Genomic DNA, 23298 nt, shown 5'->3' with positions numbered 1-23298 from the left:
TTTTATTATCTTATAGCAAATGACAAAAACTCGCAAAATGCCTTATTCAAGTAAAATCTTTTTATTTCAATTAAAATGCCTTTTGATTAAGTTGTAATTTATTACATTGTAAGCAAAATAAATAAAAGTTACCCTTAATATATAGCTTTTTAAGGTACATGCAAAATTGTACTACTGGCTTGTAACAAAGTTGTAAAGACCACAGATGCAAGCCTAAAACACAACTGATGTTAAATACTATACACAAGTAGTCACATCTCTGTTAATTAGTTGTAAATGTAACTATACATTAGTTTATGTAGCTCTTCATTTATGTGTGGGCAAACAAAATCCAAAGAACAAAACCTCTGTGCTTAACAGCCCACAGTTAGACACTTTATTGATGGGAAGTTCAGTAAAAACTAACCTAAAAGGACAGATTTACAGTCTTGATAACCGCTCAAAGGACACATTTTCAACATGTTGTTAAACAACATTGAACACACGGTTTCCATTCCTGTCGAAAATTAAATGTAGTCAGCTACCCTTACTAAGGTCTATTAAAAACTGATATAAAGGACCTAATGAAGCATTTGTTCGACAAGTTTATTCATTCTTGTTTAAAATGGTTGCAGATTTTGCTTTCACACTCAACACAAACTCACACAAACACCTAAATTACTTCTCTAAAATAGCGGTCTCTTTCTCTGTACAATAAAAACTAGACTATTTAAAAACTTTGCGATCACTGTACAGTACAGGCGCCACTGGGCAGGAAGTCCTGGACGTAGGTTGCCACAGCTTTAGTGAGGTAAGTCATGGTGCCGAAGCGACCGCTGGGTGCAGTATCATACAGGAGCCGGCAGATGCCCGTCGAGTGATCCTTTTCTAAAATACGGTCCTCTGCACCAAGATCCTTCTGCAGGGCCGAGAGAAAGGAAATTGATTAACATCTGACAATAATAAATACCAAGTGAAATCATGTTACTAAAAACCTTTTTCCATACCTGGTCCTTGTAGAACATGTCATTGGCAATGTGAACAATCTTCTCTATGTGGATGATGCTGCCAATGCTTTGAATGTCCACATCAGCCAGCATCGTAAGTACCAGGATCCCCTCGACCAGAAGCTGTCTATATTCAGGCTGAGGAACACGGTTCAGCACCCTTTCCACATGTACCGCAAACTTAATCTCACCCGGGGTCATCTAGAGAGAGATAGATAGAGAGATACAGCCAATGTTACAGAAAACAATGAGAGGAACTTGTGGAATGATTTTAAGACACTTTTAATGGTCCTAAACCTCTCTTGTAGTAGAAGATGGAAGCACAAAGCCTTCTATCGAAAGGCCATGACACTGTGGGCAAAAAACAAACAAACAATAAATTAACGGTCAATTCTGCATAAAAAGTTTTGCCATTTTTTTTACAGTCTATTTAATGTTATTAGCATAACAAATTCCGCTCAAATTCTCCCAACCTTTTGCAGAATCTTCCAGACTTTTTGATAGAAGCCAACAGGAACTCTGTTGAGGGCACCATCAAGCCGTCTTCTGCGCAGCCACTGGCCCTGCCGACTGTCCCGGGATGTACCAACACTAATTGAGCCGTCAAATGCATCAATTGAAGGCACCCGGGACGACCTCTGTAAGTCACGTATTAGCACAGGTTAAAAATCTGCAAACTGCTTGGTAGTCTGACATATAGTGGTGCACCTTTATATTACGCCTATTAGACAACTAATAAAAACAGCTGTTCACTTAAGAACTAAATCACAAGTAAGATACCCCTTTGCCTTCAGAACAGCTGTCATACAAGTATTGAAGAGTGGATTTGTATATTGCAAACTTACTTGCTCCATTTATATACACATGCTATAATTTCTCCAATACATGAAGAAAATGTATATCTTGAGAGATCAACAACCTTGATCTGGTGACTGGGAAAGCATGTGACTTCAATCTGGTATTACCGACAAGTTTTCAATTTTCAAGTTTGAACTGATTTAATAACATGGTTATGGGAAGTAACATCCTGGTATATGGGAACGTCATTAATGACAGGTGGCGGGAATGTTTTTTATAATAACTTTGTATTTCTTGGCCAAAGAATGTGTGCAGGGATTATGCATTTTTGTAGGCTAACTTTTATGAATTTTAATGCCCAAGTACAACTAAAAAGACCAAAATTAACTATATCACAGTCACATGACCAGAAATCTTTTAATCTTAATTTAAAATTTCAGAGTTAAAAAAGTTTGCAAGTGTGCAACTTTAAACACAGAGGACATGTCGATCTGAATTTTATTAGTTTACCACACTTGTTTAACTTTTCAATGACTTTTAAAGAACTTACCCCTGACTCCATGTGCTCAGTGTCCAATGATTGACCTGAAAATGTCTGCAAAGAGGAAAAAATGGGCACATTAAGTTTTCTGAACTTCCTACATGGCAAAAATCTTTTGAGCCTCATTCAGCAATTATGTTCAAATCACCTGTGGAATTAAACACCTCGCCATGCACCTTTAGATCCCCGGAAACCCATATATTCTCCCTCATGTGTCACAAGGATTCAAACTTCATATGTAGCATGGATTTCCTCCCACAGCATTACAATAATTAACCCACCAAATTAAGCAACTAATGTCAGTTTGTATCTTGACTTTTTGAAGTTTCTGAACTTAATTTGAGATTAGATCAGTACATGAGACTGTGTCACAGCTCATTAGACACATCACCTTACTTTGGATCGACCAAGACAGTCGAAGTTCTTCCAGCTGAAAATATTTAAAAGCTTTTAAACATAGAGTCACGTCATATATGGTCAAATTCATCTAATTGTGCTTTTTTAATATTTGGCCCTTGTTTGTTTTTATTTCTTCAGTCTGAATGCATGGTCACCTACCATCTTCATGTCACTCTTCAGTTTGCTGATGCCTGCACGCTCACTCTTGGTAGCACCAACATTGCCAACCTCGTGGATGGAGATGACAGGACTGGCGCCGGGCTCAACAGAACGAACTGAACACATCCAAGACACCCAGACCAATCAATATCAATGCTACACTTACATTTTTACACCAACTACAGTAATTCACCACTTACCACTTCTCTGAACACCAAATTCTTTGCCACTCAAAATGTGGTGGAGAAGATTCTTCAACTCAGAGGGACTCAGTTTCATCAGACTCTCAGTTGCCTCCTCGCCTTTGACACATAAGACATATTTTTTGCTTAGCACATGAAAAGCACATTCTTAAATATCCTAAAATGCTCTATGCATACATAGTAAATGATAAATGCAGTACCTGAGCAGTTTAGAGACTGGGCCAACTCAGTTGCCATAACTTGAATGATGAGGCCAATTCTCAGTCGAAACATCTCACTGAACAAACTGGGCTGTGTTCGGATGATCATTGCTAGGTACACTATAATCTCCTAATGCATACACAAAAACAAATACTTCTTTTGAAAACAAAACTGATCTCACACAAATTAAACGGTCAAAAAAAACACTCTAGTATAGGGACCAATTGTCACTAATAATTTGATTATTAGCATGCCTATTACTAACATATTGGCCGTTTATTAGTACTTATCAAGAACATATTCTGCCCTAATCAACTCCTAAACTTAACAACTACCTTAATAACTATTAATAAGCAGCAAATTAATAGTTTATTGAAAAAGTTGTATTTAATTTAATTGTTATCAGGGCCGTAAATACATTATGACATTTTATAAGCGAGGCCTGAATAGAATCATTACGCACAGAATATTATAGAAAGCTTAAAATAATTTAAGATGTTTCTAAAATATTTTGGCTAATTTGATGAATATGTGCTCCATTAATATATACATAATAGTCTCATAAATTTTACAGATTCTGTGTTTGCTTGGTCAAAGAATTTTCAGAAACTACTGTTCATAAGTTTAGGGTTGTTTTTTGTGTTTTTGAAAGAAACTATGCATTTCTATGAACTAAAAATCTTTTGCAAGAACAATATAATGCATTCTTAATTTTAAAGGAATTTTTGCAGTCCCCAAACTCTTGAACGGTGTTGTCAAATCAGAGTATATTTGTTACACAATGTTACCTGTGTGAGGATGGCAACAGTGATGTTGTTTTCGCTGGCTTGATCAATAAGTAAAGCCAGTTGGTCAGGAGGCAAAGGCCTGCAGAGAAACATCCAGAACAACCACATGCTAACAATATAGAGCAGCATTTTTTGGTCATTTGCACTCTGAATGACTATAAAAACTCACGCCGTAATGGTCTTCTCTCTGGGCTCCGGTGGTAAACCCACAGTCAAGTGCTTTTGATGGGCCAACAAATCTGAGCAGGCCTACAAACATGACCATCAGTCAAAATACAGAACAATTCATGAAGGAAATACAATGTAAACACATCCTGTGAATTTAGAGTACAAATCTAACAAAATGAGCATATGTGACATTGCTTGGATATGTCAAATGCAAATATGAGCTGATGTTACAGTTTCATTTCCACAAGCCTGCATTTAGATCTTTACCCAGTCCAGTTCCTCCACTTTCTTGCGGAGCATGCCTGAAATCATACGGATGAGATCCCAGCAACGCAGATCTCCTGCCTTCTCATACAGCTCCACCAGCAAACTCTTGACAGTGGTGACTTTCCCGTGCAGCTGAGTATCCCAATCCATTCCCCTGTGAAACACACATTAGAACATGACACATTAGAAATGAATAGAAAACAAAACAACTATGTAGACTATGTAACTTGTATAACGCTGATTCAAACATGGCAAGGCATTTACTTGTCTTTGAAAAGGATGTAGAGGATGTCGGCCTGGTCATGAAGGCTCTGAGTATCATTAAGCGTCTGGACTAGACCACTGTAGTCAATGTCGCCATTAGTGTCCCGAGGTAGGTTACACTCAGAGGAAACAAGCACCTTGGGACTCTATGAAGATGAAACGTATTAAAAAGTTTTGTGTCATCTCAGTTTTGCATTTTTAAAAGATCCTTTGTGTGTGCGCAAATACACACATGACTTGTACGTTGTCCTGGGAAATCTTTTAGATTAAGCGCAGGCTGAGGGGAGTGGAAAAGTTTACTGGGAAGATACATGTTCACATCTGAAAATGGACAAGAAACAAAAAAGACAGGGAAAAAAGCCTTGTTAGACAGATACCTAGTTCATTTTATGTTGCTATCAAACCACAGTTTCTTTGTATTTTTATTAAGCCTTTATTGTTTTTTTTAAAAAGGTTTAATGACAATGCTGTCATCATCTACTTGCCAGCATTTTAATGTAACATTCTCCCATACTTGCATTTTTACTACTGCAATGATATAAGAGCAAAAAGACCAAGCTAATCAATTCTGTAATTCATTGTTGTTGATCAATTATGAGTTGTTGTATCCCTCAATATTACCCTTCAACAAGTAATATTTCAGTTTGAGCACAGTAGTGGTAGATATTAGTTAAGCGTACTGTGGATTTGGAGCTCCTTGGCTTTGTTCATGAGAGACACCATCTCACGTGTCTTTGTGGCTGCAGCCTTGAAGCGACTCAGTCCTTTAGCCTGTGCATCGACTCTGAGCTCCTGCTGAGGCACCGCTGCAGTCAACAACTGGTCTAGGTATTGTGCTAGATCATCTGTATCTGAGAAAAAAGGATCAGGAGGTGGGATTTTAAAGAAAGACGTGAGAAAAGGAGAGATTAATAGATCGGAGCCGACCATAAACAGCAAGACAATCAAGAAAAACATCAATCAGTGCTTTGTTTCATTCCTCACCAGAAATGCCACATCCTTGAATAAAATGCAAATGCATTAAATATATAAAAAATGCATAAATCTTGAGCAACATAACGCTGATTTCACATTGCAAGTGCCCAATGAAAATGATCAACATAACAATCGCAATGATAACACAACTTGCAATGATGGCAGAGAAAAAAGGTTGAGATGCCAAAGTAAACCAGAGTCAAAGGGTCAGAGAGTCAGAAGAGTCATTCACACAAACAGATGTGTAAAAGTTTGCATAATGAAGAATTTTCTGAAGGAAACAGTTTAGATCATTTAGTTCAAGCTTCCTCTAAAGATTGGACTTAAACAGATAAAAAATAAACTTAAAATATAAATAATATAAAAACTTAAAATATAGTCTATACTGTACAGTAACAAAATTAAAAAAGGAAAACGCTAATTATTCCTAATAAATAGCATAATAGGAAATTTATAAAATGTAAACTATTTAAATCACTACCCTACATCAAAGACTTCATCACCAAAATGACCAACATCAGTATTTGACCAATTCAGAAGTCATTGTCAAACATAAGCTCTTCATCTAGATATTTTTCCCCTTACCATCATTGAAGGTCAGGTCATGCACAGCACCTCTAAAGTAGCCGTCCTCAACATCATCATCTTCATCCCAGCTCCTATTGGAGCGTGTCTTACCACTATCGAGGAAGCTCAGGTGAGCGCAACAAGATGTGGTCAGGAACTCGGATAACTTGCCGGTCTGGATCCTAGCAAAATTGAAAGCAGCAACTAAACCAAGTTGGTCCTTAAATATTTATTGTTGATGACTTTACATTTAATTCATAGCCTCATTGTCTAACCTTGCTCCTCCAAAGTAGCCATCCTGTAGTTTCTTAAGGGTAGCCAGCACAGCAGGGTCCAAGTCTGTGTGGTCATGGTCTAAGAAGTAACACACACAAAAAATAAAGGAAAATAAACTTCTCACTTCAAATGTAACATTTTTTTTGATGACTTTACATTATGAGAGGTGCAGGTTTTCACTCACTAAGCATGGTCTGGGAAATGGGAAAGGTAACGGTAGGACGGCCAGTCATTCTCCAGCGAGAGGAGAGGTAGGACAGGTCAGTACGCAACATTTCCACGATCATCTTGTTGTCTAGAGCCAGATAGAACTGCTGATGATCTATGAACTATACAGGGAAGTAACAAACCCAGAGAAATTAAGACAAATAATGTGTTAAGACACAAGTGATAATAGAAAACATTTTTAAAAAATGTGTATATCTTAAAAGCTGTGACCATCCTTTTGTGGCTTTCTGTGGCCTTGCCTACTTATTTTTTTGACCTTCTGGTGGATGACAATCAGTGGCTGTCTAAGTCAGCATAAGGTTCAAACATGCCTATTTCAACACATTATGAAGAACCTGAGGTGTGAAGCTAAACATGGTGTTGCGGACGATGTACAGCTTGGAGGTTCCTAACACACCAATCCTACGGTAAGGCCTGCCGGTCAGCCCCAGTCTCTCATTACGCCCTGAGAGAAAGATAAACATACATGCATCCTGATTACATGAAATAAACACTGACATGAAAAAGAATTGTATGTGTAGATTTACTTTGAAAAAACATTCACCCAGAAGGACTAAAATAGTATTATCTTGTCAAACATACGCTAATAATATATTTCTTAAAACTGTGAGCATTTAGTTAAAAATAATAGCATGTTTTGTATTTCTTCATACAAGTGTCAAGTGAGACCTTATGGTGAACCACATCCTACCTAGTCTAGCATAAATATGGCTGAGGACTCGAGATGGTTGCACTCTGATGGGGTGGATGTCTGCCACTGTCTCCACGTCAATCCCATTCTTCTGCAGGAGTGTCTTAATATCCTCATTCTCAGCAAGGATGGACACTTGTCAGAACAAAATGCAAACATCAGAGTATATTTCAAACATGCAATAATATGGAATAAATATCGAAATATGGAATAGTGGTTACCCTGTACAACAACGTCTGGTTTAGGGATGGTAGAGAACCTGCGGTTTAAAGGGTCTATCTCTCCAGGAGCCAAAAAACCCTAAAAATTAAAAAGGTAATTATCATGCTTTCACAAATATAAATTGGTACAAAGCTTTTGAGGAAGAGGTGTAGCAAAAACATGAGCTATAACTTTTCACCTCTGCTAAAAGATTGCCCAGGACATAAAGGGACTGGCCCCACTTCAAAGGGCACTTTCCCATTGGGATCCTCTCCACTGTGTGTGGATTAACATACTCTTCATCCACCTGAAACAATGTAAATAGTACAGTGATATTTCATTCAGATTTATAAAATAGTTATCAGTTTAATTGGTTATTTAGGAAACTCTCACCTTATCTGGAGGAACACTATAGAGTTCAGGCAACAGCCGTATCCCATCTTTCTGTTTGATCATGATACCTTCCAGAGCTTCACGATACTCCTGAACCTGAGAGGACAGAAATGTGGAAATACAACCTGCCCACATCTGCAGCACATATTTTTACGTCCCTCACAAGCGCTGTGTAGGTTTCATAAAAAAACATCTTATCACATTTACATCACTCAGATTTCCAAATATGAAAGGAATTACCTGTTCTGGACTGTTGATGAAGATGCCATCCAAGATAAGGTAGGTCCAGAAAAGTGGCCACTCACATTCAATGTTTTCAAAAAGCTTCAGCTCAGCAGATTCATAGTATAGCCTGTTTGGGTCCTATTGGGTGAAAAAAAAAGAAGAAAAAAAAAGAGTACATGTCTTTTAAATATTTTATCTAAAACTCATTTAGATTATTGGACAAGATTTGTCTATGTATTAAATACTATGTGATATCCTTACTTCTTTAGGAGTCTTGTGGCCATCTCTAAGGAAGCGACAACAGCCATATCTTCCCTACAGACAAAAAGATCGAGAGTGAGACAGCTGTTAAATAAGTTCCTCATGTCTGAGATCAAGTTCTGACCTGGAGCTTGGAGATGATTTCCTCTTTAGTGATATTGACTAACTCCATGTCTTCCACAGCAAAAGCTGGATATGAAATGATGGACAGGAGGCCAGCATCCACCTCTTTAGATGTCGAAGCTCTGGGCAACATGGAGCTCAGAATGGACTAGAGAGGAACATGTGGTAGTAAGGAGATGGTAATCATTTTAATTTTTTTTTTTTTTTTTATCCAATTCTGCTGTAAATACACATGCAAAGGAAAATTCAGACCTGACAGTGCTGGATATCATCTGCTAAGATATGAACCACAGAGTCAGGTCCCCCTTTGGCCCCAAACAGATTCAAGTCATCTAAGGCTTCGAGCGCTGCCTGCAGTTACAAAGAGTCCATTCAGGGGCTGTTACAGTATTCTGTCCTGGCAAGAATCTCAATTCAACGGGCACAACAAAGCTAATATTCATTGACTCTGTGCTGAAATCCGGGGCAACAGAAAACAAATTAGAGATAACCTTCTCTGCCAGACACGACCTTCACTCTTATGTTTAGTGTTAAGATCATTGAGGATTCCCCAATTTATTATTCTTTTATTTATACTTTTTTTTTTTTTACTGGTTTTCTGAATTCAATCCAGTATATTTACTAATTGAAGGCTAAGGGCTAGTGTCCTGACCTTAAAATGGTACTCGGTCTTCTAGGACAGAGAAAGAACAACTAGAACCTTTCTGTTAAGTGTCACAATAGGAACAAACAAATATGACAAGCTGGCAGGGAAAGCTGGGAAGGAACATTAATACCACAGAGGCCGTGTTGAGGTTACATTGAGTCACGTTAATATGAAATGTTCACGAGTGAACGGCATGAACGCCCCCTCCCCATCATGCCAGTCTGAGGATTCTCAGCTGCTCAGAAGAGGACTAACATTACGTGGAAGGGTGTGAGAGAAAGAGAGAGAGAGACATTTCTTTTGTCCGTTTTATTTCATCAAACTTACTTTGGCCATCCCGATTGAGCTGGCATTGAGTTCAGGGATCCCCTGATTGGTTTTGTCTCCTCTCTCCCACATCCCATAGTCCTGAACAAACAAAAGAGAAAAGTTAGAGACACACAGTTAGAGAAACACAGTGTCAATTATACACTAAAATGACTTAAACACAAACATCTAAGGCCTATGTGATCAACACTGAGTTACTTACAGCCACTTTGTACGCAGATTCAACGTAAAACAGCAGATTTTGGACCACATCCACCTCGTCCTGAGTGTACACAATATGCAGTCCTAAAAGGACACAAGAGATGGCAAAGGATATGTGGGAGATTAATGCTAGGCTCAGAAAACTGTCCAATCAGATTCCTCCCATAGCAGGTTTTCTATGACTAGTTATACATAGTTTAAGGCTGTATAATCACAACAAAAATTGTTGGTTATTTCCCTTTCATTTGGATTGGTTTTGATCGTCAAAAGAATTAGCAATACAGGTAACTCAAAAATTAAGAGTCTGTCTGTTTGATTAATCCAAAAAGTAATCCATGGTGGATTAATTAGATTGCATTGTGCTTAATTGTCTCAAACATAAAGAAAATAACTTTGCACCTCAGCTTACCATATTTGATGTTGATCAAAAACTAAACAATCTTTATTCATTCGATTATTTGTGGAGGATGTGAGAAACATGTGAATGCCCTTAAGAGGCGAGCTCTGAAGCGAGACCTGCAGTACCTGAAGCAGTCATCTGAGCCAGGAAGAGAAGGTAGACCGAGGTAGCGTCGAGCTGGAGATGCCCCCATTCCCTGTCACCCACCACAATGGCACAGGTCTTAATGTTGTACTTGGCATGGAGGCTGTCCAAAGTGCTCTTACTGTATTTGAACTTCTCCACTTTGTCCAACTGCATTAAAAGAGAGAGCACTTCAGAGCACAAAGGAACACTTCAGACAAAGTGTCACACTGAAGTGGGTGTGTACGAGACTGACAGATTGCTTGTACGCACCTTTGTATATTTGTGTGCACAGTTGCATGTACACGGCAGTTCAAAGGTTTGATGTATGTTTTTTTTTTGTTTTTGAAAATCGCTTATGCTCACCAAGGCTGCATTTATTTGATTAAAAAAAAAAAAGAGTACAAACACTTTGGTGCTCAATAAACATTTCTTACTATCAAGGTTAAAGAATAGTTAACTGTTAAAAGTAAAATATATATTTTCCAGTGCTGGATAAAGATTAATTGTAATTAACTGCATCCAAAATATGCATTTTTTCAATATATATACACAGTATGTATACAAAAGAAAACAAAAACTTTTATTTTGGGATCTGAATATTAATCCGTTGTCCAGCACTAATATTTTCAAGATTCTTTAATGAATTTAAAAGAACAGCATTTATTTAAATTGAGGGAATACAGAATAAAATTATTAATTTCTTTAGAAAAAAAAAAGAAAAATCATACCGACCCCAAACTTCAGAGGGGTAGTAGTGTATGCAAGCATGTTTATTAGCTTATGGCCTGAATTATAGGCAGAAAGGTAAATAAAACAGAAGTTGCTATAAATGCATGTTTTGGGATATACAGACAGGTCTTGTTATTGTCATACTACACTATCTTTTTCATTTATTAAGAATGTAGTGTGGAGGCTGAGGGTTAATGGCGGGTAGTACCTGTCGCATGATGCATTGAAGAATTCCCCTCATTAACTTCACTACACTCTGAAAGAAGATAAAAAAGGAGATCAAGACACACAGACTGCCTCCAAAAACAACACATGGACACAGGCTCAACTGTGACCTTTCAGCTCTTCATTTAATAGCACAGGCAAGAGTAACGAGACACTTCAGAGCCACTGTACAGAGGCAGCTTAGATAGACTGACACACTCACACGCAGTTATGAAAAGACAACTGACCTTTCTTCAAAAAACATAAATAAAATACATTAATGAAAGTAAATAAAACATTGCACTGGTGAATATTTTGGTATGATAGAATGTAAGAGTACCCAAAGGGCTCTGAACATTCATTTAGGTAACACAGAGAGAAAAAAAAATCCCAAATTGTACCTGCTCAAGCTCATAGGCTTTAGCCTTGTCTTCATCACGGTCTGCATTCTTCCTGTAAGCCAAACTGAGAGCCCAGACAGACAGGATGCTGTAAACATTGTCTCTCACCCAGGCATCAGGCTGCTCTTTGCTGGCTGGCAACAAACCTGTCACTGGATCCTACAAGTTAAAATTCAGCTAGTTAAAACTACACAGAGCTCCACGTACTACACAATATGTATAATAAATACATATAATAAGCATTTCTTGTACCACCTAAAACGCAAACACACATCTAAATACATAAATACATACACACACATACACAGTCTATCCCCCAGTCTCACAGACAAGGCTTACGCCCAGTCTCAGACTAAAAGGCTAAGCCGAAATTTGAAGACTGATCTTCATAAAAAAAAAATCTGTGTCTTTTTCCTCGGGATGCACACCTGTAACGTTTCCACCCTAAACCAAAAGACACAAATGTTCAGATTAAACTATTGCCTAATCCTGGCTAGTGTAAGCCCTTTGTGTGAAACTAGCCCTATAATTAAATAAATCAAGATAAATCAGTAATTAACACATTTTTTGTTGCAAAAAGCACTATCCTGGTATGTAATATAGGTGAAGACTTTATTTTTTTCGTATGTGCATACAGTAATTTTTCAACACAACAATCCAAGAACTGTTGCAGATCGAAATCATCATCATAAAAGCGTGAACGCAGACATGTTTAGTAAAAGCAGCAACTGTTCAGTGAAGCACCAGCCGCTGAAGGGGTCTGAGGGGGTCTGAAGGGGTCCATGCACACACTCACTTGGTGACGCAGAATAGTCTGATTGACGATCCGCGCGTAGTTGTCAAGTTTAACTCCAGAATTGCTGCGACTCCTCATTTCAGCTCTCAGCGAGTGACACCTTTTACGCTTCAAAAACCCGCTAACATCCTCCTGCAATACACCAACACGAATATTAAGAGGAGCTGAGCCGGACGAACAGGACAGAAACTTGTCCAGCGGCTGCGCGGTGTCCGGAGACGCTCCCGCGGCGCGACCAAACGCGGAGACCCGCTCGCGCGCTGTTTATAATACCTGTTTTCCCCCGACAAAGCTCGACTAGATTGAGTGGATATAAACAAACCTGGTCACGTAAAGGCAAAATCCGGAAGGAAAGTAAACTGCTCGTGCACACGCTCGCGATTACACCGAAGCCAGTTACAGTCTGCTGGGAGGATCTTCCTACTTTTCAAAATAACACCAGCGAGCTCGACCCGTGTCACGCAGCAGAGCGGCGAACTGCTTTTAAGGAAACCCGCTTATGAACTGCTTTGTGAAAGCTTAGGGTGGTGGAAAAAATTGGCTAAAACGTTCACCTCGAAGATTAAACCACATCTTGTTAAAAGAGAGAGCACGTCCCGTTCTGACGTCATCTGCGTGCAGACGCGCGTGTGAAGACCGTTAAGAAGAGAGCTAAACGTTCACTGATTCAACGGTTAATAATGTAATTGGTGCCGCAAATCCCCGCATTTAAGCTAAACTGTTGATGTTCATGTTAATGAATCACCCCCCTGGCAACTTGTTTGTTTTTAATTTATGTCACTCAATACATTTATGTGGAGTAATGGGTTATTTTCTTGCTATTATGATTATAACAGCAAGTACACTGTAAATCATCAGTAGTATTATTGTCATTAAAAATAACATGAATCTGTTTTTTTACATGCATCAACATTTAAAGCAATGCTCAGTTATTTTCCTTTGCAAAAAAGTCACCAAAGGTTTGCGTACTGTATTTACTTTTTTGTGTAGTTTGTTTATTTTTTATTTATTTATTTTTCATCATTAATATCATAGAGATGTGTATCGCACATGTCCACTTAGGGGCAGTATAGCCACATCTTTAACAGATTTCCAACCATACAAATTTAAGCTTGTAAACCTTTCAGTTTACAAACTGTTATTTACAGGACAAATAAAATTAAAAAAGCCACACCACTTTACTATATCATCATAAGGTGATAAAAAGAAAGCCAAATGACAAATTAAAGTCGACATGTATCATTTCCACGAACTTAAGTAAGGTGCACAGGTTCGTACGCTCAAAACACATTTATGGTAACACGTGACACTAAAACTATGCAGTAAGCATGCATACATACAGCATGAACTCTGCATGAAAATAGTAAGAGAACTTACCATTAGCCAACAGTTTTTACTGTGACATTTTTAAAACTACAGTATTTTTTTACCGTTTAGAAAGCATATTTTCAGTGCTCTTTATAAGTATGGTATGGGTCACCTACCAGTGTTTAGCATTTACTCTGCTCAGGGGAAGTGACACTGATCACTAGCTAGGGTTCTTCTCTGTCACTCAGAGTGAGCGTGAACAGCACACCGAGTGCTGACCTGCTGACCTGCTGCTCAAAATCTTCAATACGTCACCATATGACTTCATATGCCGTGATCGCAATATCTCTTCATCTATCTGTCTGGCAATAAAACCGCCAATGACAGAGAAGTGCCTTTTGAAAAGTGTAATTTTACTTTTGTTATCAACTCTTCAAGATTTATATGTCTCTGAACATTAGTCCCCAGTCTGCACTGCACATGCTTGGCTAACCTCGTTGAGGTCTACTGTATCAGCCAAATAGCTGCATTTGCTCTGCATGTGTCTCTGGTCTCAGCTCAGAAACCCTGATCACACCACAGAGGCTTGCTTTACACATCTATAGCAATGACTGGCGTCCAACTATTCTGGAGAAAATTGCAAATTTCTACATTTTTAAATGCGCTGTAGATTGTATGGTTTTTCCTGGAAGTGCAGAAAAGTGCACTGAACCGTGCAATTGTCAATGCAATAAATGGAGTTGATCACATAAAAGCCATTTTCTCAGAACATGTTTTATTTCAGAACCTCAAAGTCCACTTATATAAAGTTACAGTACAGTAAATATAACGTATAAATCTAATAGTGATATATATATAGTCAGATACATAAAAAAGAGCTTTAAATGAACTGTTGAGTCATACAAAATGAAAAGAGAAATACAATAAATAAGTAGTCTCATACTGAAACGATGCTTGTAAATCCTGATATGAGATGAGGTGGAGACGCTTGTATATAACAAACATAAATAGTGACAGGTAAATGAGTCTAAAATTAAATAAAACAAACGTGAGCAAACAAATAAAGGCTAAGGATGGAGGCAAATGGTTAATAATATCTAGGCACAATCAATAATGGCAACCTTTGCACTTTCTCTGTCCCTTTTTCTCCTAACTAGCTTTGGTTCAACGACATTTGGGTTGAGCTAAGGCACTAGCAGACACGTTTGCCTACACTTACATATATAGCTTACAAGTAACATGATCTAATACTACAGACCAGTTTCCATGTTTGGACTAAGCTTAGTCCTGAGATGAGCTATTAGCACACTCTGATCTATGGACATCCAGGACGGGGACTGGACTTAATCTGGTTCAGGGAAACTGACCTAAAACATGCACTGTATCACCTTCCCAGCACCACCTGTAATATGTCTATCGAAAAAAACCCGCTCGTAATGCTTCTTTTATACAGCAGGTGGATTATGAGGTTTATGTTGAATTTCTTTGCTCTCTCAAAAGAGTCCACGTGTTATGTACCTTATGATAAGCATAATCTTGCAGAACATTACCTATTGCCTCATTTGTGGCTTAATATATGTCTAACTGATGATTAACTGCATTGCACATTCGGTTGCCTCCTGTTGCTCACTGAATCAAGCTCTCGTCGTGCACGATGGTGTGGAAACGTCAGATCAGAGAAGGAAGGAGTCTTCATTTTAAGAATTAATCGGTTGGCTGTAGGAACAGTGGCCTTTCCTGTGGAACCAAATAAAACTTGAGAATCTGTTCTGACATTTCCCATTCGACAAAAAAAAAAAGGTTATGAAAATGCATTCACCTGCATATTCCTGTCGAGCACTCGTGGTTGTTCTGGCAGTAGGCGCCGTGAGGTTTGGTACCCATGATTCTCCATAACGGGGTCATTCGAGCTGTTCTCTTCGGTGACCTTTGACCTTCCTGCGCAGAAGCCGAAGGTGTGTCCGACTTTGGCACAGGATTGCAGTGCACCTGAAACACACGATGCGTCACGAGCTCCGCTCTAATAAAACATATGATCTGTTTCATAAAACAGATCAAATTCTACAACTTAGAGGAAGTTATGTTTCATAAGCTTGACTGCAATTAGTACGTCATGCTATTTCCCCGACTTCAAGTAAAACAAAATGAAATTCGATAGCATCGTGGATACTTTAAAATAGCATATACCCTAAATATAGCATTTAAAAACACTAAGCAATAATATAAACATATGACACTTCATGTAATTTCTGATTTGAATAGTACAGGTTAATAATGTACTATTTTAGGTGATCTGAAGTATGAAGAAAAGATTCCCAAGTGTCAAAAGTCAAGCATTTACGAAGCTGTGAACAGCTGAATTTTTCAAATATTAAAAATATAAAAAAAGTCATAATTACCTGCTGGACAAACACCAAAAACACAAGGCACCAGGCGAGAAGAGCCCCTCTGTGATTGTGACCCTGCATGCTGAACGAGAAATGTTTCAGTAGCTGTAACAGTGAGCTCACAGCGACACTGACGACAGAGACGATGTACTGTCTTATATACCCTCCGGTCAGCAGAAGAGAGACTCTCCCTCATCCCTCTCTCCCTCTCTCTCTTTCTCTTTCTCTGCCTCTGTCTCTCTGCTGTTTCGTTCCCAGATGTGGCACATGTTTGCTTAATGTTTGCCATTTGAATAAGCTGTCCTCTGGGGCTCTGTGTGAGAATGCAGCCAGAGTTGAGAGAAGCAAGGGATAAGAAAGAACGAGAGGAATGAGGGATAAGAACAGAAATCAGTCATATTTTGGACATGTGCTTGTCAGCATTTCAGCATTCACTGAACCGTACGTTTGAGACAGCTATGCAGTGGTGTTTACTAATATAAAAGCAGGTTTAATTATGAAGAGGATATATGATATAGGTCGGATAGATCGAGGCTTCTGGATCAACATTTCTTCAAAGTTCCTTTGACATAGTTCTTCCGTCGCCCTTTTTATCGTGCACACATGTTCAGGGACCTTGAAAAAGAACGACGGCCGATTAAAAGATACGCTGTGTTTTAATGAAGAATAACAAATGGAGAAAAGTCACAGCACGTACGGCAGCTGGTCAGATATGAGTCGATCCACTGATCCAGCTCATCACAAAGGTTCCACACTGACTCATAGTGTTTACTGGAAATGATGCTGCTTATCATCTTGGGATTGTCAGTTCACGTAAATAATACCCAGCACTGTTTCATAAGCTGGTGGCCTTGTTTTACACATTTCTTGCATGCTCGCTGTATTGGTCATTGTATTGTGATACAGCTCAAGGTGAAACTATCAAGGTTCTGCGAGTGTTTTCTTGATCGAGAGGCAAACATGATTTCTTCAGATCAATGTTGCATATAAATCTATACTGTTTATTGAGGTCAAGCTCAGCATACCGGTCACCTGATTTCTGCACTTTGAGGACTGGCCTTTCTTGCGTTGTTTACGCTTCTGTTCAAAAATTGTTGGTTATTCAGAAATGGCATAATAATAAATTGATAAAAGGTTAAAACATTTATAATGATATGAAAGTTTTATATTTCAAGTAATGCACAAATATTAAACAGTTTTCTGCATTGAAATTTTTTTTTTTTTTTATCATTTATTTTACATTATGTTTTTCATCTTGATGTTTATACAGGGTTAGAAAAACAACAGACATATGGTAGTAATGCTGAATACAATAAATAAATATATATCCATATTAATACATAAAAATAAAACACTGAAATATGATTTCTGGATGGATTGTGACACTGAAGATTGGAGTAATGATGCTGAAATTTCAGCTTTGCCATCACAGGAATAAATTACATTTTAAAAATACATTCAAACAGAGAACTATTATTTTAAATTGTAATCATTATTTAACAATAATCATTTTTCCCTATATTTTCGAGCATAAGGGATTTTCAAAAGTATGCAAAAGTCTTACTGACCTCAAACTTTGAACATTAGTGTACAGTTAATAATTCTGAATGATGTTATATATATATATATATATATATATTCACTGGTTGAGTCAAACGTGTGACATGAGGTGTGAGATTCAGGTCACTGAAAACATATACATTGCACGTAAATCTAGCTTGACAAAAAAATAACCTTTGAGACATTTAGCAGGGTTGGGAAATAGCATTAAATGAGGTGAACAGAAAACCACCAATCATGTGTTTATAATGATCAGAACACGTTCTATGCAGTTCTACCAGGAAATCTGTATCTAGCTCTATCTGCACAAACGTGACTCCTCTCAGGTCACTGCTAGAATCGCTGGAAAAAAAGAAGATTTTTTGTGATTTACACAAACCAGTAGTTTAAAATGAAAATGAATTCACTTTACATAGATTTTATGAAAACACTGTGGGTTTTTTTAGATAATTCTGTGAACTGAACAACAGATTATGGAGCGATACTACAACATTTTATCATTTGAAAAAGACAAAACCTAAATTCCTTTCATCAGTAGCCTTAAGAAAATGTTTTAGGGGTTCGGCTGCAGGGGAAGAAATATATCCATTATCCCAGCAATCTCTCTATGAATCAAAAGATGGCAATTCATCAGGGTGTTCCTTCAGCGCTCCAGGGTCAAGGACAGCAATCACTGTCCCCGTTTGGCATGTTTGTCAGTTTTGGCACTTAGTCAAAAGATTGCAGACAAAGTACACCATCCCGTCGGGAAGTGAAACAATTATCATTTGCCAAAGAGGAGAAAAGGGCCTCGTCGAATTCATCCAGTTTTATTCCATCCAGTTTAGAATTTAGTCTACCTGCGATTACATCTGTAGCTAAAGGTCTTTAATTGTGACTCGTGCTTTTCAGTTCTAAGTCCTCTGACAGAAAAATACAATCATATAATTGGAGGTCTAACACATCATAGCAAGATTTCCTTTGCTGATCGGCTTCTCTAATCGGTAACATCAAGTTTATATAAAGGTATACCAGACCTACAATCTGATCAACATAAAATAACCAGTAGTTTTCAATTTTTTTAAACTGTATAATAGAGGAGCTGACCGTATGTCTACAATTAATTAATAAATGATGGTGTGTATGTTCTTCGTTTATGCCATCTTGTTCTGTCATTTATAGAAGGATATCCCCATATGTTTGTGCAAAAACACAATCTGTTGGTCTTTAAATTAAATCTGTTTGTTTATATGGATATCTGTTAAAATGTGTTGAAGAAAGCTCTTTTAGAGAAGCAGCATAAAGCATGAAGCTAACAAAGACACAACAGGTAGGACGACACAAGCAGATAAACACAGAGAGACCACAGAGATCAAACAGTAGATATGAAAGTACTGTACAAAGACATAGGATTGGCAAAGAGACTTTTGACTTCTCTGTTTTAGGAAATTTAAGTGATGTTTTGTTGCAGGACACAATGGTTTACTTTATTTCTGGCTTGAGCTCCCAGATCTTCTCTACAAACTCCATAGATAGTGGATTCCCCAAGGTTTGTAATAACAGGAGGATATGACGGACTGCATATTTTTGGGTGATCTGTAAGTAAGAGCTGCTCAAGTTGTTGAGGACAATCAATCTTTTAAGTTTCTGTCATGTTTTCAGGCCTATGAAAAGTGTGTCTCTGTCTGGTAAGCAGCCTTCAGAATTCGACCTCCGACCTCTGCTGTAGCGGTTTTGTGGTCGTGATCAGTTCTAGACGCTGTGTGGCGCTGTGGATGCTGAATTTATTTGTTCAGTCCTTCTCAAGTTACCTGAGCTCACAGATCCTTCGGCTGTATTCACTCTTCTGTGGTGCTCTGCTGTCTTCCAGATTAGCATTTTCTGATTCGCCGTTTGCTAGAGTAAAGTACTAGTGTACAACTGTCTTTAGTTTCTTTCTCACTTATTGCATTGTTAAAGCCTGAACCGTTTTGAGGAGCTGTAGATATCTGACAAATTGCACTCGCTGCACCACCAGACTGCAAAATGTAGAGCATGTGTTAAAGGTACAATTGCGTAGGCAATGTTACATTAACAATTAATGCTACACAAGCATGTTCACAACTTTCTTCCAGTATGTCAACGTCTTGTCCTGATATTGCAAAGAGGCTGAACACTTGCATAATGTTCTGAATGCCCTTTCACCCACATTTACACCAGCTCTATATCATCAAAAGAAGCCAGTTCAGACCAGCATTCCTGCATACTCCTAAAATTGACCAAAGCTGAAGCAGAGCTGAGGAAAGAGCGCTCTCTACTGATCAAATCCACACAGAAGAGAAATTACCACACAACAAGCATAAGTAAGTTTGCTTTCTCTTTTATACAAAATACTTATTTTATTTCATCATCTTTCATCACAGGATTAAAACATTCATTTAAGTGCACGGATTTTAATTTTTCCTCTAAGAAATACATCTATGAAAGTCTCTCATATACTTGGTCGAAGTCAAAATATTGGCATTTGCTCCTTTTCTTCGAACGCTGTGCCCTTTGTCGAAGACGGACACAATCTGTGCTTTCAGAAAGAATACAAATGCAACAGACACAACAATAAAGCCTACAAGTCAACAGACAGGGCTCTTTCATGCTTCATAATTTTTTTCTTTCTCCATTTTCCTATTTTCTTTAGACAGACTTCTCATTACAGTGTCTTCAATAAAGTGCCAAAATCTCCATTCCCCTCCATAAATACATTATGAAAGATGTCACATTAATACAAACTAGACAGAAAAATCAAAGAACATACACGGACAAAGAGCAAATAAGAAAAGAAAGTACATGACATTAGCTCATTTAACAATCAGAATCCACTTATTAATACCTACATCCCCAAAAAGTCAGGTACTGCCGAGAGATGAGACTGAATTGATCGCTCTCCACAATTCAAGTCTTACAGAAACCTCTCTATGTGTGAATGCTTTTAGCACTGCACAAGAAATGGCAACAGGCAAAAAAAATACAAACCCAATGCCGCCATTCCTTTTCCAAATGTGCTGGTGCAAATTCACATTGTCCATTAGGACCATTCAGTTCTCGTCCTTATCTGACCCTGAGCCCAAAGTCATCTGCAGGTGCAGGAGTCTGCAATCATATCTTCATATTCTTTATAAACTATGTTTCCGTTCCTCTCCATCATCAAGACACTGACTGGTTTGTATTTATAAGGAACGCACGAAGGCAACGGGATATCCGCCACACCGAGCTCGCTGATGAACGTCTGCATGATCGCGTGGTTGGGTGAATTGTAGCCGTAATGCAGGATACGAGGGCAGTCTCCCATACAGTAACGAGGATTGTACTTGTGGGGTGCAATGATCCAGTGGTCCCATCCCAAATCTTTGAAGGCCACGCGGTAGGAGTGCAGCTTGCACTGGTTTTTGGCCACGCTGTTCGGCCCTTGCTTGTAATTGGGGATGTCGGAGACGATGCTCCCGGGCTCCTTAGACCGGCGCTTCCTGGGGCGGGAAAGGGGCGTGAAGTACTTCCCCCATTCCACAGGCTGCTTGTTCTCCTCCAGAAAGAGCAGCAGAACTGGAGCTCGAAGGTGGTGTTGAGGTGGGAAGCGTTTTCGATGTGTAATGGACCCGGCGTGTTTTTTTTGAGCGCACCGATAATGGGCAAAGAGGGATACGTGGCCACCTTTGGACTCGGACACGTGGCTGGTGACATCGGATTCGCTCCACATGCTTCGAGGACCCATTATGACATGGTCGCCCGCAGGAAGATCTTCAAGAGACGAGACTCGAGCCTCACAGATAAAAGGAAGATGCGACGACGCAGGTGACCTTAGGTGCATAAAAGAGGCTCTCACCAATTTGTCCAACAAAAGGTTTTTCAGTTCATATTTCACTGTGTAGGTATACTGAAGGTCTTGACCGGTAGAGGTTAGATGCAGGAGAGAAACAAAAAAGTAAATCAGACAACAGGCCTAAACATTTAAAAAATACACTTCTAGTAGTTCTTTCAATAATTTCAGGGGGTTACACTAGATTACAGTAGGCGTTTTCATGCAGCAATGCCATAAAATTATCCTTTTGGCCCCCAAAAGAACCTTTCAGCGAACGGTTTTTAAAATAGCTTTGTTATTTGGTGAGTGTGAAAAATAAATAATCTGAAACTATACTTGTGCAATGAAACAAATATAGTATAAAAAGTTCTAATGTTCCATGAAGAATGTTTATTTTAAGAGTGCGGGAAGGAATTAAGCATCTCTTCTATAAACACGAATAATGTGCTCTAGATGTAATGATGTGTAGGAGAGAAGACGGAGTGATTTACCACTTGAGGTCGGAATATAGTGCTTTTCAGTGGTGGACGCATGAAGCAGCCTTACAGTGTTGGAGCCAAATAACTTGTGCTGTTTTGGTCGTCCATCTGCATCCGCGGCTATCCTGTACAGACTTAACATGAGTCGCACAGCTTCGTCTTCAGTTTGGCTTTCTAGGAACGGTCTAAAATAGGAGTTCCTCTGTTTGGGGTGTCGATTTCGGCGAACTTCTTTACCGGCGACGCCAAAATGTGACGGAGAGGCCATGTTTCCGGCCACGCGCGTAAATAAGTGGAGCACAAACAAACAGGACAGTGCGCAGAGTCTCAGACAGGTGTGACCGCTGGTAGCCTTCATGTTCTGCCCCTCGTACGGACGAGTGCCACCTGAAAGGCTACCATCGTCTAAGACAATCAGCGGGCGGAATTCAACCTAAACATCACCTGAGCTTGACAACCTTTTTGCTGCGCCGCTAATCGTGTGACGTCATGCCCAATTACCTATCAGGCGTCAGCACCGATCTCGTGCCGCTCTAAAGGGCACCTAAGTTTTTTTTTTTTTTTAATTAATTAATTAATTAATTTATTTATTTTTTACACTTTTTGCTTCCTTTTGTGCATACTGTTGCTGTTTGATCATTAAACGCATATGCATTTCGGGCCTGAGAGGGATCTCTTTTTAAAAAAACAAAAAAACCCCACTGTAAACAGGACAGTTTTGCGGAAATCCGCTCCTTGGCGACAGCAGCTTCCTGCTCGCGCTTATAAAAGGAAGCGTCACAAGAGTTGAAAGTGACGAGCATCTGGATTGTTGTTTGTTGTGTAACGGAGGCGCAAAGGAACGGCCCTCTTTTGGAGCTGCTCATTTGCATTTAAAGAGACACACAAACAAGTTTTTTATTTTATTTTACGTATTTCTTATATATATATATATATATATATATATATATATATATATATATATATATATATATATATATATATATATATATATATATATATAAAATTTAAAAATAAAAGCTAATTGTCTTAAAAGGAAATTGTTCTTATCTGAATGATGCATACATAATGGAGTGTTTCTTTACGGAGCTTTGACAAACTTAAAACATTAAACAAGTTAAATGAAACATATCATGTCATGTTTTACAAACCATGTAAAAAAACAAAGCACACGGGTAATCAACACAGACTGCGCTCTTTAGATTATAGCTG

At 38.6% G+C, this 23298-nt stretch overlaps 3 protein-coding genes across 7 annotated transcripts; all 3 read right to left on the bottom strand.

The window, feature by feature from the left end:
- Window positions 1-45: 45 nt before the first annotated feature.
- Window positions 46-13119, bottom strand: phka1a (phosphorylase kinase, alpha 1a (muscle)). Of its 5 annotated transcripts, none has more exons than XM_043244527.1 (34): window positions 13099-13119; window positions 12545-12676; window positions 11749-11907; window positions 11352-11399; window positions 10414-10582; window positions 9890-9972; window positions 9688-9768; window positions 8967-9065; window positions 8716-8862; window positions 8592-8645; window positions 8346-8468; window positions 8106-8201; window positions 7912-8019; window positions 7733-7811; window positions 7512-7646; window positions 7156-7265; window positions 6777-6921; window positions 6592-6670; window positions 6335-6498; window positions 5455-5625; window positions 5007-5095; window positions 4775-4920; window positions 4511-4664; window positions 4245-4324; window positions 4076-4154; window positions 3287-3416; window positions 3084-3185; window positions 2884-2999; window positions 2717-2755; window positions 2335-2379; window positions 1460-1624; window positions 1284-1337; window positions 987-1187; window positions 46-898 (listed from the first exon to the last, which is right to left on the bottom strand). In XM_043244527.1, the coding sequence occupies exons 2-34, from the start codon at window positions 12620-12622 to the stop codon at window positions 725-727; spliced, it is 3702 nt and encodes a 1233-aa protein (XP_043100462.1). In that variant the 5' UTR covers window positions 12623-12676; window positions 13099-13119; the 3' UTR covers window positions 46-724. The 5 variants fall into 5 exon arrangements, with proteins under 5 accessions (XP_043100462.1, XP_043100464.1, XP_043100465.1 ...); XM_043244529.1 differs by lacking the exon at window positions 13099-13119 and adding an exon at window positions 12867-13092; XM_043244530.1 differs by lacking the exon at window positions 13099-13119 and adding an exon at window positions 12818-12836.
- A 1487-nt stretch (window positions 13120-14606) lies between these two features.
- Window positions 14607-16406, bottom strand: leap2 (liver-expressed antimicrobial peptide 2). The gene is made up of 3 exons (XM_043244533.1): window positions 16252-16406; window positions 15672-15841; window positions 14607-15589 (listed from the first exon to the last, which is right to left on the bottom strand). The coding sequence occupies exons 1-3, from the start codon at window positions 16318-16320 to the stop codon at window positions 15550-15552; spliced, it is 279 nt and encodes a 92-aa protein (XP_043100468.1). The 5' UTR covers window positions 16321-16406; the 3' UTR covers window positions 14607-15549.
- Window positions 16407-20375: 3969 nt separating this feature from the next.
- On the bottom strand, window positions 20376-22585 carry bmp15 (bone morphogenetic protein 15). Its single transcript, XM_043243458.1, has 2 exons — window positions 22099-22585; window positions 20376-21690 (listed from the first exon to the last, which is right to left on the bottom strand). Exons 1-2 carry the CDS (start codon window positions 22442-22444, stop codon window positions 20882-20884), a joined length of 1155 nt encoding a protein of 384 aa, XP_043099393.1. The 5' UTR covers window positions 22445-22585; the 3' UTR covers window positions 20376-20881.
- Window positions 22586-23298: the final 713 nt, after the last annotated feature.

The sequence above is a fragment of the Puntigrus tetrazona genome, chromosome 7 (genome assembly GCF_018831695.1).
Source record: "Puntigrus tetrazona isolate hp1 chromosome 7, ASM1883169v1, whole genome shotgun sequence".
In the NCBI taxonomy this organism is placed as follows: domain Eukaryota; kingdom Metazoa; phylum Chordata; class Actinopteri; order Cypriniformes; family Cyprinidae; genus Puntigrus; species Puntigrus tetrazona.
This window is presented reverse-complemented; position numbering and strand designations above follow the sequence as displayed.

Excerpts from the sequence above, each read along its gene's own strand:
- phka1a (XM_043244527.1), bottom strand. The coding sequence starts at position 12,622 with ATGAGGAGTCGCAGCAATTCTGGAGTTAAACTTGACAACTACGCGCGG. Across the intron at positions 8,863-8,966 it reads ATGATATCCAGCACTGTCAG|TCCATTCTGAGCTCCATGTT; the intron begins GTCTGAATTTTC and ends GTTCCTCTCTAG. Across the intron at positions 3,417-4,075 it reads CTGTTGCCATCCTCACACAG|GAGATTATAGTGTACCTAGC; the intron begins GTAACATTGTGT and ends TGTATGCATTAG.
- leap2 (XM_043244533.1), bottom strand. The coding sequence starts at position 16,320 with ATGCAGGGTCACAATCACAGAGGGGCTCTTCTCGCCTGGTGCCTTGTG. Across the intron at positions 15,842-16,251 it reads TTTTGGTGTTTGTCCAGCAG|GTGCACTGCAATCCTGTGCC; the intron begins GTAATTATGACT and ends CGTGTGTTTCAG. Across the intron at positions 15,590-15,671 it reads TGCTCGACAGGAATATGCAG|GAAAGGCCACTGTTCCTACA; the intron begins GTGAATGCATTT and ends TTGGTTCCACAG.
- bmp15 (XM_043243458.1), bottom strand. The coding sequence starts at position 22,444 with ATGAAGGCTACCAGCGGTCACACCTGTCTGAGACTCTGCGCACTGTCC. Across the intron at positions 21,691-22,098 it reads CTATATTCCGACCTCAAGTG|ACCTTCAGTATACCTACACA; the intron begins GTAAATCACTCC and ends CTACCGGTCAAG.